Source organism: Ammodytes marinus (assembly GCF_949987685.1).
Source record: "Ammodytes marinus genome assembly, chromosome: 11".
Taxonomy (NCBI): Eukaryota; Metazoa; Chordata; class Actinopteri; order Uranoscopiformes; family Ammodytidae; genus Ammodytes; species Ammodytes marinus.
Genome location: NC_137215.1, coordinates 9802333 through 9823089, shown reverse-complemented (window position 1 = coordinate 9823089; position 20757 = coordinate 9802333). Strand labels below are relative to the sequence as shown.

The window sequence follows — 20757 nt, the reverse complement described above, 5'->3', positions numbered from 1 at the left end:
TGTAATCATACAGTTAAAAATGCAGCACAAAGAGATTAAAGAGGACAACAATGCACATATAAATACTGCTGTATTGTACTGCTATAAATACTGACACATACACATGAACAGCAAAAACAAGGGAACTATGCTGATTGTGTTACATTGGAAGGCAACAAGCTACTGTACCTGGTCGAGCACAACCATCACTATGAGTGGAGCTTTTTGTCCCCAGACCTTCGCCTGCTATTCCTTGACCCTTCACCTGGCTGGAAAACACAAGCACACATAGAAACGGCATTAGGACGTGGTATTCTTATCTTCTGATAGGACGAAAACAAGTTGCAAGCCAAGAACAAACCTGAAACCGCAAACTGAGACAAAAGGAGAAATCAAGACTCAACACACTGTAGGCACAGCAAGCTGAAACTATTAAATGTTAGTAGAGGCTTAATTGTTAGGAATATAGTTAGGACCCAAGCCACACACCAAACCAGCCACCTGGAAGAAGAGACATTATGTTAATTTGGAAACAGTAAGAAACAAAAGATGCATATTGTATTTTAGTAGCAGAGTAACTGCACTCATTAGTCATACTGATGACTAATCGGTTGAACACCTTAAAAGACCACTAAAACCTAGTCAGTATCTTCTTTGTTATGCAAACACAATAGACACAACCGTTTCAAAACACACCACACAACCATGCATTTCGAACGGCTGCATTTATATTTATTTTCCCCCAGAGAGATAAAGGATGGTTATGTCAAACCTGTTAATACAGTGTTAATCAAAAATTCAACAGCAATCCTGGTCAAATCCTACTGATCCCTTTGTTATGTTTAGTTGTTTGACTTAAAGCTGCAACCAAACAGTGAAATGAAACTTTTAGGTCTTCAATACTGAGAAATAACATGCATGATGTATCAGTGAACTGTATTGTTTTATTTTGAGATAGCATTTCTTTCATCAACCCCAATTTCCCTGTTAACGTTTCTCCTAAATTAGAAAAAAAAAAATTTTAACCACATGTCGTGCAGCTCAAACTTAGTGAAATATTTACACCCAAGACATATTTTCCTTCTGACTAATTCATAACATATCTTAAGATTTTTTTTAAATAACATTAAGTATTGCCCAGTGCAGCTTTAAGCCTAACTTCTGTATTAGCTGTTAGTTTCCCACCAATTTTGTTCTTTTAATAAGTGTTGTAATATAATATTCATACAGTATATCATCCCATCTCTATTAGACTTTGTAACCCAGGAACACAGTTAAAGGGTATCTTCATGCCGACCTCTGACCCGTCCTCCTGCAGAATGGGACTGTGCTGAAGGTCTTGGAGCCAGCTATCACCTCCTTGATTTTCTGGTGTGGGCGTGGACACCCTTCGAATAACCTTCCTGATCACCTGCCCAAGGTAGGAAAACATCTGATGTTGTCTGCTTTTATAAATTCATTGCGCTACTCTCTGTGCGCTAGGTTTTGCTTCAGAGCTGAATAGGGGGGAAAATTGTTTAAAAAAGTAATACTTTACTTTTCTACTGATGAGGTTACCATCATGGTCCATATAGTGCTCCTCTGTCACAGACTCGCCTGGGATATTCTTGGCTTGTTCTCCCTGCAAATGTTTGTGGTTAGCACATGAATAAAGGCTCACATATGGCTGATTCAAACATGATAAAACAATGCTTCACCATCACCACACCGAAAACAACACCTCAAGAGAGATCTCTATGTCAGAGAGAGACTGAGCCCTAGTTTACTGTAGTCATCAACCAGACAGACAATCTTTACACCATGGTATGAGGTACCATGCACTGTGACAGGTTCAGGAGCCATGTACACAAACATATGAATGACCACACAAAGAGAAAACAGCTATAAATACACCAAGCAATGCAAATACTACAAAGCACACCAGACTCTAAACTCAACCAAACCAAACCAAGGCTTAGCCAGACTTCAGCTCCAGGCTTTCAGGGTACCTTTAAAACGATACGGCGTCTGAAGATTCTGGTGGTTACAGTCTGTTCTTCCTCTGAACCGGAATCTAAACTAACCCGCTGCTGCGGAATGTATTAAAAAGTCATCACAAAAAGACATGGAGTTAAGTCAGTAGAAGAAAGAAGCACATTCAAGAGGAAAGATAATTAGTTAGTTAAAACATTTTGCCGATGTGTTTTATGTACTTCAACTCCATTGTTGGCTGTATAAAAAAAGGGAGACCTGGAATAAAACACTCAATATTATTTATTTTTAGTACAACTTATGGTCTTTTTATATGATTCCATTCATTATTATTAAAGCTTGTAACATTACCTGGACTTTTTTCTCCGACATCAGTGCTCCCTCTTCCTTTCTGCCATTGGATGATTCAGATGAGGCGCCCTGAGGTGAGTGCTTTGATTTGTCTCCGTTCTGCCGGGACCTCCCTGATTCGCCCCTTGACGAGGAAGTGATGGAGTCACTAGAAATCTCTTGGCTGTTGGGTAAGAAACACAGAATTAGGATTGTCATTTCAGGTTAACGTACGTTAGGAGCTGAAAAGCAGATCTTCTGCGATGATAAAAAAGAAAAAAAAAAGAAAGAAGATGCAGTAGGAAAGAAAGAAGCAGATTTCAAATTCTGGCTGAAGACTTAATACTTCCTAAAAGGTTTCTGTTTGAATGTTTTAGTTAGTAATACTTTTACCTTTCCCGCCTGTCGAGCAGGTCTGAGCTGACACTGCGGCCTGGCGTTGGTGGTTCCACATTGACGCTGGATGAATCACTGTGCCAACCTGAAAGTGAACACACTTCTTTTTCTGCCTGTTCAACCTGATCGAGATTGTCCTGAACAATGGCCTCGGTAATCTCTTCGTTCTCCTCCTTCTCCTCTGAGCCTTCTTCTTCATTCTCCTCCTCAAACAGAGATCCTAAGGCCTCCTCTGTGATCGCTTCCCGTCTGTCTCGCTCCTCCTCCTCTTCTTCATTGGAACCAGACTCACTGGGCTGACGTTCCTCAAGTGCTTCAACCCAGCCCTGAGGGGTGAGGTGACCTACAGCCTGGGCCTCTTCAGCTGTATGGTCACCTTGGGATGTCTCGCAGATATCTATTTCACTGCCACACAACCCCTCTTCTCCCTGAAACTGCAGATCTGTGTCTGCGTTATCCATTCTGTCACACTGGTAGACCCTTTCCTCAATGTTCCCATACATTCTTTGAACCTCAGGTGTTTGATCAATACCCTCTTGGCAGGTCTCTGCTTCGATTCTATTGCATTGTTCAACCTCATGCCCAACTTCTATCAGATTGTGCTGTTCTTCTGACACATTCTGCACATCTCTTGCCTCTACCACCTGATTTCCAGCTTGAATAAGGACACACTGCTCATTTGTCACATCTTTCGGTGCCTCTGTCAATCCCTCCATCTGTTCCAGCAACATGTTATCTTCATCTGCCAACTTAGACCTATCTTTTGTTATCATCTCACATTTTCTTTCCACATTTTTGATCAAGTCCTGCTCTACCCACTTTTCCACTAATACATTTCCTCCTGCTAACTCCGCTGCAACCCTCTCAACAACCTTCTCTGTTTCTTCTGTCACTTCCTTTTTACCTCCTTCAAAACCTACATCATCTCGTACCCCATTTGGGGCACCCATCTGCGTTTCTCCCATGTCTCCCATTTGTACTCTATCGGGCGATAACAGGGTTATTGATGAAACTGATGAGAGTGAAGGGGAAGATGTGGAGTAGGCCATGTCAATGTCCAACTCGCACATCGCAGGGAAGGACTGTGACTTGGGCGGCCTGTGGCTCAGCTCCATTTCATGACAAGACCTGTCCTCCTCCTCGCTCAACAGCAGCTGGTCGTTCAGAGCGATGTGGGGCTTTCTGACCTTGGGGGGAACAGGATCAGGGAGTTCAAATGCAGGGATGGACAGGGCGAGCTCGCAGGGTCTGGGGGGGCTCCTAGGGGGACTGTCTTGTTCTGGGTAATGGTGGTGTTGGTCGTGGGCAAGGGAAGGGTTGGGGGTAACGGGGAGTTCGGGCTCCAGGAAGTGGGGGTTGGAATGCAGTGCTGCAGGAGACTGCAGCTCCGCTAGAATGCTCTGATAATCTGTAGGTGACAGGATGAAAAATGTAGAGACATACACACACACCAAAAGCATGCCACAAATGAACAAAACCCACCAAAAACACACACAAACACACCCTAACACATACACCATATGACGTGGACAATGGCACAGAGGCTGAAGTGTAGCACATATCCAGACAATCAGTAGCTGAGAGGGTGATGTGTCAGCAGCTGTTGTCTAATGGCAGAATGACAATCTAATATCAAACACATGCAGTAAAATGTAATGTATATACAATACATTATACTGTATGTTTGAAAATGCCTTGACAAACTTAACACAATTAATTATAATAAAATATTAAAGATAAAAATAAATATATTCAAAATGACAGTAATTAAAAAGCAATGTCATGTGTTTCAGTAGTTGTTTGATTTCTATTGTTTTGAGTGTCCATTCAACAGTTGGTGGTGAGGCAAGATATTTAAAGTGGGACACATAAGGCCTTATTAATCATGTAACGTGGGATGTGATGAGTGTAAAATATTAATATTTGCCAGGGTGTTCTGTTAAATGCTCAGATGAAATAGTTGACAGATGAGAGACGTGACAAGGAAAAGGGAGGGGAACGAACAAGACTAAGGATACAGCATGCTAAATTAATATTTCCATTGTGGATGGGTCAACGCGGGGTTGGGTGGGAGGTGGAGGGATGGAGGTCATACAAGCAGGACATGGAGACAGGGAGCGTATAGGAGGGGAGAAAGGACCGGGGCTGGGACAACAGGCTCCACAAGGGAGGATGGGAGGGAGAGTAGGCAAGTAGAGAGGGGAGATGGGGAGGGAGGAGGAGGCCAGCTGGGTCACTAAAGACTCTTTGCTTTGAGAGGCGGTGACAGAAAGCGCGACTCTGCGTAAGGGTGAGGAGGGGGCAGGCACAACAGGTGCAACAATGCATTCAGATTGGTAAGGAGCAGCAGGGGAGGGTGCAAGGTTGAGGTTGGTGGGTGTGGTTGTGGTTGCAGTTTCGGAGGAGGAAGTAGTATGACAGGACAGGTCAGGGGTAGATCCGGATAATGTGAGAGGGGAGGTTTTTGGTGCGGCTTCTGAGTGATTTGGAGTGGGCATGGTGAGTGTGGGTGAGGTTGGGACAAAGTCAGGAGAGGGCAGGATGGGTGGTGGAGAATTAGCAGTGGGTGTTGAAGGTAAAGGTGAGGTGATGAGTGGGATAGGAGAGAAAGGGAAGGTAGGGGATTTACGAGGGTCAGCGGGAGGGCACTGAGCTGTAAGGCAAGGGCTAGTAGGGGAGAGAAGGTTGAACTGTGCCGGTTGAATTGGTGCTGGAGGTGCCAAGTCTTTGAGCGAAATGGATGACTCGTAACTGGGTGAGCGGCGGGAGGAAAGGGGACGGCAGGGAGGTTCTGCAGTGGGTTCGAGGGGAGTGGATGGGGGAGTTGGCGTCAACGCTGGAAAGATTCCTATAGGTGTCTGCAAGATGAAAGCACCTCGAGTGCTTCCGGGAGTTAAGGGGATAACCATGCACACTATGGGGATGAAATAAAGCAAGATATATGCAAAAGAGAAAAAAAAACGAATTGGAGAAAGAGGGGAAAAGAATATATGAAAAATATATTATTGTGAAACATGCTCACACAACAAGAATGAATGGATTAAATAAGGGATGTGTAGAGGAGGTGGCATGTGAGGGATGGTTGAGGAAAGGGCACACGTAGATATCAGCAACACACAACTCTTATTTTGCAAAGAGCTCTTATGTGCTGTTATCAGCAGTGGATACTGCTGTGGGGAGGTGATAGGAGGCAGGAGGAACAGGAGGAGGAGGTAGTCTGGTTTCACAGAGGAAGAGATTCTCTCATCTATCCAAGGAAGGCTCAGAGGAACTGGAGGAGAACTAGGAGAACTAAGCTAAATCAGTAGAGGAAAACAGACTCTACGGGGTTATATAATTTCTACGTAAGTCAGACATAATTGAAAAAACATTTAAAGCAGTATGTAGTATGCAGCATGCACTTAGAATGGGATATTAATAGAGGATATTGCTCATTTATGACAAGCGGATACACTGTTTGAAGAGTATTCTCCCTGAGCAAGGCCTGATTTAAATAAAAATGGTGATTAGTTTAACCGCCTATTTAAAATAGTGCAGATGTTTAGAGTGCTATTAAAAATGTGGTCACCATTTCAGTTGAAAAGCAACAAGAATTGAAGTTTACAACAGAATACCATGAATATAATGGTACATACACTTTCAAATATTGAAATCAGGAATTAATTTGGGGAACAGAACAAGTTGTCCAAACGAATTCCAAATGTAACATAAAATTCAACTTCTCTAAATATTTGAACTAGGATTACATATATGGGATCCATGCATTGCCACAGCAAAAAAGGTAGCAGGGAGAGGTAAGAGGTCAGCTAGACAGAGCTAAACTTTACCATCAGCCTGATCCCGGAAAACAGCGTTATCATCGGCAAAACATCTCGTGCCTGAAATGTTACCATAGTCAAATATTGGGCCCTCCAGTAAAGTCACAATATCCATCCGATTGACTTTGGTCAGCACAGCAGTTAAGGCATCCGCTGTGGAATACAAACAAATAATAATTGATACACCTAAAAAACAATGAAGAAAAGTTTGTAAATTAAAGAAAATTGCTTATTCATTCAAACGTGTTATTTTCAGACATGAATAAAGACCAGAACTAGTACATGGACTGATCAAGACCAATATATACTGTATATATTTCAGATATAAAAACTTACTTGTGGCGTTTTTCCCTTCCCGACTGACCCATTTCTTAAGTAGCATGAAGCTCTGTGCTGTCAGAGAGTTGGGATTCTCTAGCCTGATGTGGTTGATCTCATCCACTGGGAAGTTCATCTCCCGAGCCAACTCTATGATGGGACAGATAGCAACACAGACATACAAATGAAAAACTTAAATGTTAAATAAATATTGAAGTGTCTGTCATTTTATTCAGTGCCAATACACCAATCACAGAGGGTAATATACACTTATATTTGGATTTCAATATTCCAATTATGTGATTGATAAAACAGTTTATAACTTTAATTGTCTCATCAGTACATTTATATTTTAATGCTTTTTGTCCTCATTAAATTACTTAAAGCTCCTTCTTTTCAAGGCTATGTTAGTAAAGGATGGATTCTTATTAAGGTATTCTGTTAGCCTGAAGATGGCAGTAAATAACAGGTTTTGAGACGGATAGGGCCAAAGGAGGACAGTTAGGTAGAAGGGGATCAATAGAGAGGAACAGAGCAATCAGAATGTTTCTCACCTGTCCAACTGAGTCCCAAGTGATCTGCAACGATAGCCATGCGCAAATCTGTTCGCTCACAAGGACTTTGGGGACCTGGAAAGATAGAGTACAATGACTCATTAATACCATTCACATTTTACTTATCCTATATACTAATGTATTATAGAAATAAACAAATATATAATTTTCCTTTTCTGGCCACTTATTTATCAGAATTAACAACACTATTTAATATTGTGTGAACAAAATATATATTACAATGCTTAACATATTGTTGTTATACAGCTGCAACAAAGGTTAATGTTTTTTCCCCCAGGATGGCAAGAAAAGGATATTTTACATCAGAGACATAATGAGCAACTTAAATATATTCATCAAGTAGGTGGTGCTCTGTGACTGTTTGTGGTATGTATCCTCTAGGCAGGCACTAACGTTCCACATAAAACAAAGCATAACAGGACTCTCAACAACAGACTCTAGAAATCTATGGTGGAAAGGTCTATGTTAGAATCTACAATGTCAAAATGCGAAGAAGTTTTTGTGTGTTCTTCGCCAACACTAGTTATAATTGATAGACAAAGTATGTAAGAACAAACTACTACAATAACTTTGTAGCAACCCCCCACAGACAGACAGACAGACAGACCAGGGAGTTGTCAAAAAAGGTTTGGCCAGTGGACCAGTCACTACTACTGGCATGCTCACACTACTATACAGAGGATAAGAGGGTTGAAAGAGGGTAACAGAGGAAAGAGAATCTTGCAACAAGGACAATACAGTACACAGTACATCAATGACAAAAAATAAATTTAAATGACAGCTACTGTTCTGAAGAGAATGTCAACACGCCACAGGCATTCCAGTCAATCCATTAAACGATCACAACGATGTCATGCAACTAAAAGTGAAATATATAAGTATATAGATGTATTTTAAACATAATGTGAAAGTTTTACAAACTAGGCTTGATCTCCGCGATGGGAGGCGTTCGAGACCCTGTGAGTCCCTGACTGCCCTCCTTCCCACCAGTCCGCCTACTCCTCCTGCTCCTCTCACTGCCGGAGGCCCTGTCCGTCGTCGCCACCTTTGCCCTTACGGACGCGGCCCCGGCCTCAGCCCTCGAACCTCTACCAGACCTGGATGAGCGGGAGGGCTGGGAAGGCTGGGAGGCGTCCGACAGAGAGGTGCTCCGGGAGGTGCTGTCTTCCTCCGACTGCTCTGTCTGCGTCTTTTTCTCCTCGTCTGACAGGCGGTCCACCAACTTTAGCGTCTCCCCGCTAATGCCTTTAAAGTATTCGATGGTGCGCTTACAAACCTCACTAGGGTTCTCCTGCCTGTCCTGCCTACCTGCAACCTCAACTGTTATATTGCTGACTTGATGCCTGTCCTTCAGTGGTAGCCTTGAGGGCAACTGTATGGCTGCCCTGCCTGAGTCCAATGCCCTCGTACGCTGTGAGTTAACCCGAACTGAAACAAGTGAGCTAGCTGTGGCAGCAGTGCTGCTCTTTTTAACATCCTTGATTGGTATTCTTGACCTGGGCTCTACTTTGGCTATGGCTGGCTCTCCTCTTTTCCTGATCTCAACCTTCACTGCCTGTTTGGGCTTCTGTTTTCCTATGGCAGTTCCCTGCGTGTGAAATGACCACCCTGATGCTTTTACTGGTAGCCTCGATTTGGGCTGCTTCACCTCACTTTCTTTATTTGTTTCACTCGTCTGCTCCTGCACTTGATTGCTCTCTTCTAAATCCCTGCAGCACAGTGTTTCTATTCTGCTAGCTTTTTGAAGAGTGGGCTCAGAGGAGGACTGCAAATTAAACACCACACTACCACACTGAATGTAGTTGGCCTGAACACTGGAGGACTCAAGGTTATTGTTGTTGTTGCAGTTTTCAGTAGGGTATTCTCTGCTGTCTAACTTGGGCTCAGTTTGTCTATTAGACTGGCTCTCTGTACACTGACCCTCTATACTGATGTATTCCGGTACCATCTGACCCTCTGACATCTCAGCTTTACAATCAGCGAGATCCCCTGAGTCTTTTTTCACAGTTATCGAGGCAGCTATGCCCATCTTAATTGGAGTGCGTAATTTGGGATCAACCTTAGAGGCTGTGATTGTGCATGAGGAGGCGGTCTCATTCATGGCTTCACAGGATGGGGCATCAGTACCAGTATAGCCAGTGTCACTGCCAGGCTGTGCAGGGCTGCACTTCTCTGCTGTTGCTGCTGGTGTTGTTGGTGTAGTGCTGCTGTCTGTGGTTGTATCTATAACCTTCACCATCCCATCTACTGTGGCCCTCTCCCCTGTTTTTGACTGAGCAGAAATTACCCCCAGGATCTTGCCCCCTCTCCCCTTTTCCCCTGTTTTAGGGTCAGAGGAATGCTCACCAATCTGGAAAAACTGTAGCCTCTCTTCAACAAAGTCCCGCTTGCTCATGTCAATAGCACCACTGCGCGTCATCTCAAACATCTTCCCTTCGTGGAAAGGGAAGGGGTTAGGCTCACTAGTTGGTGTGCTCTCATCAGTCGGTGTTCGAGCAGGGGTTGTGTCAGGTGTTGTAGCCTGTGATTTGTCGTCCACCGATAAACCAAATGGCTTGGGGTCCTCCTCTTGTGTTTTTGACTCAAAAACTCCCTCATTATCACCCCCTTTGGTGGACCAGGGGTCAAAGTCCAGGCCTTTGGTGGCAACAGTTTTAAAGGTTGAATTAATCTCCTCCTCAAGTTGGTAGCCGAAGTAGTTGTCTGCAAAGCCCTGCCTTTCTGGATGTCTTCCCTCAAGAGTATAATCTTTTTCATCTCCACTGCTTTTTGCTGAAGATGTGCTGATTTTAGTCTTTCCATTATCCCCACCCTCCTCACATTTCTCTTCCTCTATCACTTCAAGCTTGGACTGACTAAATGAGCGGTCAGTTGTCTTTCCATCATTGGACAGACTAGATGTTTTAGGGTCTTCACTTAGTCCATCATCCTCATCCTGAAGGTCATACCCATCTAAAGAGTCTATTTCAGTTGCGTCGGTGTCATGGGAGAACTCAGCAGTGGATGCTATGGAGCAGTCAGTGATTGACTGGTCATTGCCATTTTGTTCAAAGTCAGCATCCTCCTCCTTTACATCACCATTGATCCCAGACTGCTTATTATCTTCGTTTTTCTCTGGTCTCTTTTGTTTTGACCGTTTCTCTCCCTCCTCTTTCATTTTGAAGGTATACTTTTTGATTGGGATGGGATGGAAGACAGACTCATCATCACTAGAGTCGCTGTTATCAGCTCCAGGGGGAATAGGGGATGGAGGCTGAACCCTTATGATTGGCTCCGCTAAGAGGTGCCTATCATGCTCCTCTTGGAGGTTCACCTCAATCATTTCTGTCTTTGCCTCTGAGGATGCACAAGAGCCCTTTTTCTCAGGGTCAGATTGCTCTGCCTCTAAAGGAGGAGGAGGTGGGAACTCTATATAAGCCACTCTTTTCTCCTTTAACTTCTGTCTCTCTGCATCCTGTTTTTTACTGTGATTTTCTGAGGAAGCTGGCTTAGACTTTGCTTTTGAGGGTTCCTTGTAGATGAAGGTCTTCCCTTCCTCCTCCTCAGACTCCTCTTGTATAAGGCTTGGCATGCCAGGCATAAGGCCTATAGCAGAGTCTGGTGTTCTTGAGGTCAGACTTAATTCCTCTAAGCTAGGGGTCTCTGGGGTAACTAGACTTTTTCTGTCTATGAAAGTCACTTGTTGAAGAGTTTCATCTTCTGGACTTCCCTGAGGAGATGAACACTGCTTTTGCTTGACAGTGTAAATGGCACCCCTTGTCTCATGCACTGTCCTACTCTCATGGCTTACGATCTTTTTGTACGTTCCCAGCTGCCCAGAGGCTGTTTCTTTCTCATACTGCTTTCCAACTTGGATGCTAACATACACAGGCAGAGGTTTAATATCTTTGAAACCCTCTGTGATAACTACAGGAGTTACTTGATCTAAATAGTCTAATTGGCCACCATCAACACCATTACAAACCACATTTGACTGGCTACCGTCTGATGAGTCTGTGGATTTCTCTACTGATGATCCACGTGTAGACTTGTTAGATTCAGAGCTACTGTGTAACCGATTTCTAGCTAAAGAAGGTATATGGGACCCTGTCCTCTCATATGGTTCAACTGAGGCATCTAATTTCAAATCAGTGGATTTGGGAATTACTGAGATATCAGATTGCTTTTTTAGAGGAATTTGCAATTCCGAGTTTTTTTTTAGACTATCATTGCTACTTGGACTTTCTCGTACAACAAATTCTGTGTAGATTATTTTCTTAGTGGTTTCTTGTCTTTGGGAATCACTATTATTGCCATCTTTATTTGAATCGTGGATTAAAGAATGAGATTGGGGTTTATAGTTCCCATACTCTTGGCTCTCCCATGTTTTAAATAACTTTTTCTCATCCTGATCTTTTCCACCGGTCTCATGCTTGGGCGAGAACTTATTTGATTCGCTATTCAGAGATCTCCGTTGGTTTCCTGGACTGTCTGGTGTTTTTGGAATGTTTGAACCAGCAAACACCTGATACACAGGTAGTTTACTTTCCTGGAGCTTCCTGATAGGAGGATTTGAATTTTGACTAACCTGAGGACTCCTTTCTTGCCGTTGTGCCTCTTGCTCAAACTTTAGCCTCACTGCACTGACTTTGGAGGAAGACATTTGAAAAGTTGTAGGGCTTTCACCTGTGCTTCCATGTGATTTACCGTTTCCCTGTTTTCTTGGGTCTGATTCACTACACTGTAGCAACACTCTCCTCTCTGGACTGCTTGGTAAGCTGGCACATTTCCTATCACTGGCGCTGAACCTGTCTCGAAGCCTTTCTCTGCTCCACTCTTCCCCACTTCCCCCATTCCTATAAGCTGACCTCTCAGGACTGCTATGTGTAGAACTGGGCCCTGATCTTGATTCTCTGAAGTCTGGTCTGCGAGATTTCTTCTCTGGAGATGAGAGCTCATCATTTAGCTGTTCTGTTTTATCACGAAAAAATTGGGACACCTCACTGAGTTTTTCTTCTGCCTCCTTTACAGTCCTGTCCACTCTGTCCTCATACATAAACTGTTCTCTATCCTTACTCTGTGTGTCATCTGACACACGCATCCAAACAGACTGCTTTGGGCTACCAGGCTCAGAAGAATACTGCAAAAGTGTCAGCTTGTCAAAGTTATCATCAACATTAGCCATTATTCCAGATTTGTCAAACACATTTCTTGAGGACCTGAAGACATATTCTGTTCTTGGCCCAGCTGCTCTACCCTCACTGTGACTGCTTCTGTCTGGTGAGTGGAATCGAGACCTATCTCTGAGATATTCCTCTGTGTCAGAATGAGACTGGTCAAATTTATCAGACAGTAGCATTTTCTCTGCAAAATTATAAGATTCTCCCCTAACCTCTGATGATTCATCCTCATTGTACTCTACGGATTGCTGGCTAAGTAGCTTTAGTGCTTTGTAAGAGTCATCTGTCATGAGCTGGGCTGAACTGGGACGGCTGTCTTCCTCTTGCGACATGGGTGTGTTCACTCGGGGGGAGTCAAGGTACACTGGAAGGGATTCCTCAGGCTCCTCCTCTTCCTGTCTACTCCCTGGGTAGTAATAAATTTCCTTCTCTGCATGGTTTTTCGTCTCTCTGATGATGACTTCTGTTGGTTCTGTTTTATTGCCTTTTTCAATATGAACTTCAATTATTCTTTCAACTTTAGGTTTGGAGTTGATGTCTTCAAGGACTCTTTGTGATGTTTCCTCATTACCAGACTTGTGTTCAAATAGTCCAGCCAGCTCTCTAGAAGGGTCCTTGCCTGACTGAAAAGCCTTCATTATGTCATGAACAGACATAGTTTCCTCACACCTTTCTGATGCTGCTTCTTTGCTAGGCGGTTTGTGGTACACCATCCTTGTAGTGGTAGTGATATGTGTCTCCTCCTTTACCCTCATCCCTTTTCCCATTGGATCTTCATCAGGACTGACCTTTATTGAATAGCATTTATTCTGTTCTGGAGTTGGATTCAGATGCCCTTTAGAATCTGAATCGATATATCTGACAGAATGTGTATCTTCCATTGGAGGTTGTTTGTTATCCTCTGGGGACTCATAGCTCCTGATCACATGGACAACCTCAGTCCTAGTCTCAGTGATCACTGGGGGAACTGGGATATCCTGAAAAAGGGCCTTGGGGCCCATGCCTTCTGCACTCTGAGGGGCAGAGGGTGTCCTTTCACTCCTGGTCTCAAAGCCACTGTCTGAGAGGGGGCTTTTATCCTGTTCATGTGAAATATCATCAGGGGATTCTAGCACAGTGTCTGCTCCAAATAGGGCATCCGCTAATTTACCGATCTCTTTGTCTGAAGCTGAAGAGCGCATGTTTGTTGGAGGCATTTTGAGCTTATGCTCCTGAACAGCTATTGTAGGTTTTAGGACACGTTTCTGCTTTTCCTTGCCCTCACCTTCTCTTTTGCCCTCATCTGCTTTATGCTTTGTGTCATGCATTTTGGAGAAAGTGACGCTACCAACATCATTGACCAAGTAGTCAACCACTTTGGAGAGATTGAAATCTCTATCTGGTATTGTTTTTGATTTGGCTTGAGGAACCACAGTCTCATATCTTGGCGGATAGCTCCAGTTGCTTGGTGGCTGTTCAACTTGTACTTTTGAGAAATGTATGTCATCCAAAGAACCCCTACTCAGGGAAACTCTACCATCCTTCACATCATCTTTAGTAAGGATTTCGCTCACTTTTACCAAATCTTGTTTTACTTTCTCTACAATCCTATATGGCTCTTCTTCCTCTATTCTAGCCTCTTTGGGAGAATCAGACTGAAATCCTTTATTGGCAGTGGAATTTGGGTCTGTCTGCAAAATGGCTGACATTCGTATCAAGTCTTCTTTCATATCAGCTACATCCTTCAAAATCTCTTGGCTGGATGACAGTGGTGATGTAGTGTTTGATTTCAGGCCAGCAGAAAAAAGAGGGGCTTTGACAGGGGACAAAGTTCTGGCAAAGGAAGACTGCATCTGAGCATTCACCTCAGCAGGCACAGTCTTCCGTGGAGATAGAAGGGCGGCTGCTGACTTTGAAACCTCAGGTAACTTTTTAAACTGGGGATCTGGCACCACATTAATAACAGAGTACACAGGAACCGTCATTGTGCTGGATGTAACAGCAGTGGTGGCATTAGGAGGTGATCTTAGAGAGGCATAAAGGGAATTAGAAGGTGATGATCTAATGGACTGAAATGAGGATGATGCAGAAGAAGACAAGGACTTCAAGGTGCCATAGCCTGCAGAACAAGAATTAAATGTTTTTTCAACCTCATCAAAGGCTGCATTGACACTTGTAGTTGCTGCATTGGTTGTTGCTTGTATTCTTTCTTGCAGACTGCTTGTGAGAAGAGATGTTGGTGATGAAGAGCGGTACTGTGAAGGCGACGCAGTTCCATTGATCAGAGCTGCAGCACTCGGAGCGGTGTTGGATTTAAGTGGTGACGAAAGAGAGGAGAACAGGTTTCTTACAGGACCAGTGGCATCAGAGGCAAAGGAACGCACAGATGAGAGACCAGGAACTGTTTTTATGGGTGAGGAAGAAGATGCTGTGCCACTAGAGCCCCCCATAACTGTCTTGTATGGTGAACTGAACATACTCAGAGAAGATTTGGGAGAGGTTGGTGGGGTCATGCTTATGGTTGTTCTCTCAAGGAGAGCACTTCCTCCTCCAGGGACAGTTATAGGGGAGGTCCTAGCAGATAATGCTGCCAGTCCTTTCATAGATATAGGTTCTTGGGCACTTTTACCTGGTGAGCCCATTGGACTGGGGGTGAGCTGGACTGGGTACTGGGATTGCTGGGCTACCGTTTTTATAGGTGAGGAGATGGTTCTGTAAGATCGGATGGGAGAGGCCATGTCACTAACTGACTTTACAGAAGAGGCAGGTGATCCAGGGATGTTGGTCTTGATGGGGGAGGCAGAGTTGATAGACCAGACAGACTTCAATGGAGAGGCATTTGGCGTGTTGGATGACGAACTGGAGAGGGAGCCAAACCCAGACTTGGCTTGGCCAGGGATGGCGACAGGAACAGGCGACCACGCCTGATAAGATCTCGTTGAAAAGACAGGTTTGTGAGGGTAGCTAGAAGGCTGTGTTCTCGGCGGGCTTCGATCAGTTGTTTCTTCAACAATAATTTAAACCAAAATAATAAGGCGAACATAAAATGTAACGTAAAATAATTTGAAATAAAACATAAAAACCAGAAAGAGAAATTTGAATCAGTTAGAAACAGCAAATTTAGAGCAGCAAGAAAAATAAATTCATACATGAAAAGTAAGAAAGGCCCCAGTACAAAAACCAAGGATGATAAGACAAATGATGGTCTAAAATCTGAGACTAATGGCAAAATACAACTGATAAAGAACAGAGCATGTATAGTAACAAAAATTATTGACATATGGTAGAGTTGACAAGAAATGACATGATAATCAAAGAAATACAATTCCATTGACTTTTGATGTGCCTAACAGTATCTATGTGCCTCTTTGCAACAGTGCCTTTTACTTTACATGTTTGCTTGACATGTGTTTCTTCTTCTCATTTGGTTAATTTTCAATGCCAGAGATGACCCCACAAGTGTGTACCATTAATTAGAAAAATATCACTTTACTTGTCTGGTCATGAATTGAAATAAAATATGAGGTTGCACTTTACAAAAAAGTAACACGGCAATCAACAATTTGAACAAGTCAAACCTATGAATACATTTTAAATGCTGTCATGATGGCGACATATGTTGTTCAATGACAACAAAACGGACAGTATCTCAGAATGTTTAAAACCTCTCAGACTGATGTGCAGTATGAAAACTTATTTTGCAATATATAACCATTGCATGGAAATGGATCCCAATATTTTGTATATGGCAAAAATATATAATTGTAGGAAGGTGCCTGCTCTGACATACTCCCACTGTAGGAGATATCAAATTAATGTAAAGTGCAACCTGTAACCACTTTAATATACACAGCCGCACACAATCATTAAGCCAATAAAAGTGAAATGGCCATTGAATGAATGAGAACAATTCAAAAGACTATTTTTATTCAACATGAATCAATTTTTTTTTTGTTCCAATGTGAAATAAATAGAAAGACATCGATGTCCAGTGTTTCCACAAATGTAAAAAAATTAAAATAACAGTTGGAACAGGGAGACTTTTTGTGAACATGAGGTGGGTAAGCAAAGCGAAACACACAGATAACCATGCAAATGTTTGATGCATGACAGATGATCAAAGAGTAGGTTTCAGGTGAATGAAATAAAAGACGGATGAACATGTTTTGTTAGGTAGATCTTTTTCTAAACTTTGGGTAAATGAAAAAAATATGTACACTCTGTAAAGGGACCTTTAGAAATCAATTAAAATGTTCAAAGTAAAAATGGAAAACTCACTCGCTGCTGGGTCAGTCAAATAGCTGTAGCGCTTACGCAAAGCTAAGGAGGCAAAGGTATGACGTCGTTCTGGCTTTTCAGTCTGAAACAAACAAAAAAGATCAAAAGGTGCTTTAACATAAAAAATGTGGTGATGTGAATCTAATCTATCAGAAATTAGGTCTGAATAATAATGTTAGCTTTACAACTTGAGATATTGCAATGCATGGTTACTATCCGGTTTTAGTGAATAAGAACATGCTGTTAGTATCGGCACTGTAAGGAGTGACTTCAGGTGCACTGTGCAATTGACTTTGGAGAGTGACGCTCCCCTGTATCTCTTTCTCACTACATTGCTTACTTTCATTTAAATGAAATAACTACAGACATTATGTGCTTGTCTGCAGGGCCTACTCCAGTATGTGGTAAGCCTGGGCAAAATCCAACTTCCAATTAGGCATGGTATGTTAAATGAATTTCTTCTCATCTTTAGGATGTGTCTTAGATCATCATCATTGTGGTGACATGGTGCACCTATTTCAAAGTACTATTATAGCAGAAATTGTGTCAATTTCAATATTAGGACAGTGGTACATATTTAGTCCAATCTCTACAAATTAAGTTCATATTGTAAATTCATATTGAAAATTCTGCATGACATAATTTGCAGTATACGCCAACATTCAAGGAGAAAAGTAAAGGTGTTGAGGTTGGTGTGATGAATGACCCAGTTTTACGCAAACACAGAACAGCTTTTCAGAAGCAGTTTTTTGCACATTCATGGGTTTCATTAGATCAGCCATTTTACATTATTATTATTCATTATTATTATATTTGTATTATATTCTATAGTTCACATAATATATAATTTATTGTATTGATTTGTTAAATAAATATTACTTCAGATATAAACTCAAATGCATGCTGTCCATCCAGTCGAACATGTGAAAAACTCTGTGTTTAAAAAAGTAAGTACATTTTTGTATGCCCATTGAGGGGAAAAAAAGATTAATTATCTTTCATGCCAGTGACAGGAGTTTCTGAACCTCTCAGATAAATGCTATGCCTTGTGTGAGTTATGAGTTGTTTGCCTATCGTTAAAGTGAATCAGGATCTTTCTGTTTTTGTTGATTCTAGCAACCCCTTTGGACAAGAGTTAGTGTTTTAACAACACCAGGGCCTGCTGTTCTAAAGTTCTTTGCTAGTGTGTGCGGGCAGCACATATATTCGTTAAGGAAGCGAGTGAAAGAGAGACCAAAGGATGCATCAGAATGAAGTTATGTATTTATATGTGACTATGTTTGATTAAAAATTGGTAATATGACATTGGTGAAGCAAAGTTAACTTTGATTTAGTACCTTTTGGAAAACACAGGCTAGGAGTTTGCTAGGATTCTGACCCAAGCAAACGCATCAATAATAACTAAATGAAAATAGCATTATTTTCGCTGATGGTTTTGTGTACTGCAACAGGTCATTTATAAATCATCAGGGGAGAAATTAGACTTGATTAGATTTGTTTAATAAAGATTTAAAAGTTCCCCCTTCGTCACTTAAACCATATCTTAATCATACTGTTGGAAGGTGTGGTGAATGTTGGAATCTTTTAAATAAAATATATATACTGTATATTGGCGGTGAACGCTAAAAAGTATATATAACCAGGGTTTAATAAGCTTGATGCTGAATTGTCAAATATCAACATTCTTTAACATCCTAAATCAATCAAATCAAATATCTGGTGATTGGGTTGGTGCATTTATGTAGAAGAAATATAATACACACGGTCACTGCATATAATGTAAACCCTCAAAAATAAAAACAGCCTGATCTATTTTTGATTAAACTCTCCTACAAATGTTTTGGCATGCAGTTAAGAGAGTTAATATTGTCTGTTACACACAAGCCAAGGACAATGGTGAAGAAGGGAAACCCCAAATACAACAAAACAAAGACTTAGTAGACAAAAGAAATTTAGGGGTTTGGCAAAATATACCATGGTCCTGTGAGAAACTTCCTATGAGTTATTAGTAAGGATGGACACAAGGTGATTTCCTGTTGAACATGTATGGAAAATAAGATAGAGATGAAAAACAAGCTGAAATGTGGCACAGCAGTTGGCTCCACTGGATTTGGGATTAAGACGACAATAAAAAAATCCTTGCTGATTAAAACAACAGTCATTTCCACTCATGCACTACATGGGGGTCACTTCAGCAATGACTTAGCTGCGTTAAGAAAAAACTTGCAGTCAGAAGCATCTTTAACAACAAGGTAGCGAGACAAAGTATTTGCAACACATATTTACAACAGCATCTGCAGTAAAGCAAACAGAAAGGACGACAAAGAAGAAGCAGTTCCATGTGGTGATGAAGAATTTGTTTTACCTCATCATCAGGATCAGACTCCATATCCTGTGGTATTCCAAGATGCATTGCAGGAGAGGAGAGAGATGACACAATGGAGAGCAGGGACGTTATAGTGAGCGGGGAGATGCAAAAGAAATTCAGGGGATGAAAATGGAGCAGCAAAAACAACAAAAGGCATCAGATAAAGCCTATGGGATTAATCAAAATAAATACAAAATAAAAAAAAGCAAAAGCAAAATCATTTTCAGTTTCTTGTGATCAATCAACACCACAACAAACAAACAAATGAGAAATGCATTTTTTTTCCTTGCACAATTCTTATGTACCCAGTGAGCCAAGCAATAGAACAAAGCACAATGTGCATGTGTGGCTCCATGTGTACGTTGTGGGGTCTCACGACTGGCACAGGCTTTAACAATAATAAAAGACACAAGCAGCGGGCAGTCCTTCCTAGACCAAATTAACTTCAATGCCTCCTCTCAATGTCAGGAAAACATTGCTTTCTGTGTTTCAGTTTCACATTTTCAATGTTATTTACATGAAGATGATATGATGTGGCCTACAATGATTTAAACACAGTGCTCCTACCTTCTTGTGAGTTGGCAGTGTGATATTCAAATTGCATATGGCAGTCTGTGGAAGGCTTTTGCTTTTTGGCTCTCTCAGGAAGGAGAGACGGCCACATGGCTCCTGTCCCATATCTCTGATCTGTAGAAGACAGTAAAAAGAATGCATTATGACTTGATCATAACAAACAATTTCAAGAATAACTCAGTAAAGTAAAACAAAGTCGGGGGGAAAAAAAGTTTTATTCCTTACGAAGAGTAATAATGTCTCTATTTGTCAACCTATTGCACATTCCAAAATCTACATGTAAGGATGTCAAATATTGAGTTAAAGCTTGAATTAAGAATCATTAACTTTTACTTGATTCAACAGTTTTGTTTAAATGTTCCTAGTCTATGGACAATGCATAAGATGCTGCAAACATGTGTGACTTCTATTGATATGAATGTCAGCTAATTAGGAGAGACAGTGAATGAAAGCAGAGAGATAATGGGAGGGATATAGTGTATACCTTCACATTGAAAGGAAGTCTGTTTTCCTTGAAGGAGAAGAAGTTAAAAACCAACTGCTGCCCACTTTTGGTAAGTGGGGACAGGTTGCCATAGCAATCTGCATGGATAGGCTTGCCCTCGAGAACCTAAAGGAATCCATAAATGTAAAAAAATTAATGAAATATAATGGATTGATTTATGTTTTAGACTTAAGTCCACATGAACACATTACTCCACCTCGATATCTTTGCTCCGGGCCACTTCCTCGAAGTTCTCCTGCTGCTCAAGGGTCTTGTCCACCTTGTCATCCGTCATGCAGAAGCAGCGCAGCCGAGCCTCGACGGGGTCATTCATCTTAGCGAACACCACAAACTTGGCCAGGTAGGGCACGCAGATCAGCTCCCGGTATAACTGAGACGCTAGACTTACCGTCTCAGGAATCTGGTGACAGTCTGCGAGCCAGAACCTATGGAGGAACCATAGGAGGTGAGAGTAGAGGGTCGGAAAAAAAGGAAATTACAAACTTTTGAAACTCTGTACTTCCAAGAC

At 41.9% G+C, this 20757-nt stretch overlaps 1 protein-coding gene across 1 annotated transcript in view; it reads right to left on the bottom strand.

The window, feature by feature from the left end:
- LOC307257156 (ankyrin-3-like) overlaps positions 1-20757 on the bottom strand; it is a gene marked incomplete at its 5' end in the record, with an annotated part of 90316 nt that overhangs the window by 3782 nt on the left and 65777 nt on the right. Inside the window, 15 exon segments of the mRNA XM_080036302.1 lie at positions 169-248; positions 1277-1390; positions 1517-1600; positions 1968-2048; positions 2302-2464; positions 2674-4084; positions 6504-6647; positions 6831-6962; positions 7367-7441; positions 8309-15529; positions 16804-16885; positions 19169-19195; positions 19739-19858; positions 20229-20354; positions 20446-20674. Of these exon segments, the coding sequence (XP_079892428.1) occupies positions 189-248; positions 1277-1390; positions 1517-1600; positions 1968-2048; positions 2302-2464; positions 2674-4084; positions 6504-6647; positions 6831-6962; positions 7367-7441; positions 8309-15529; positions 16804-16885; positions 19169-19195; positions 19739-19858; positions 20229-20354; positions 20446-20674 (10069 nt within the window). The 3' untranslated portion in view covers positions 169-188.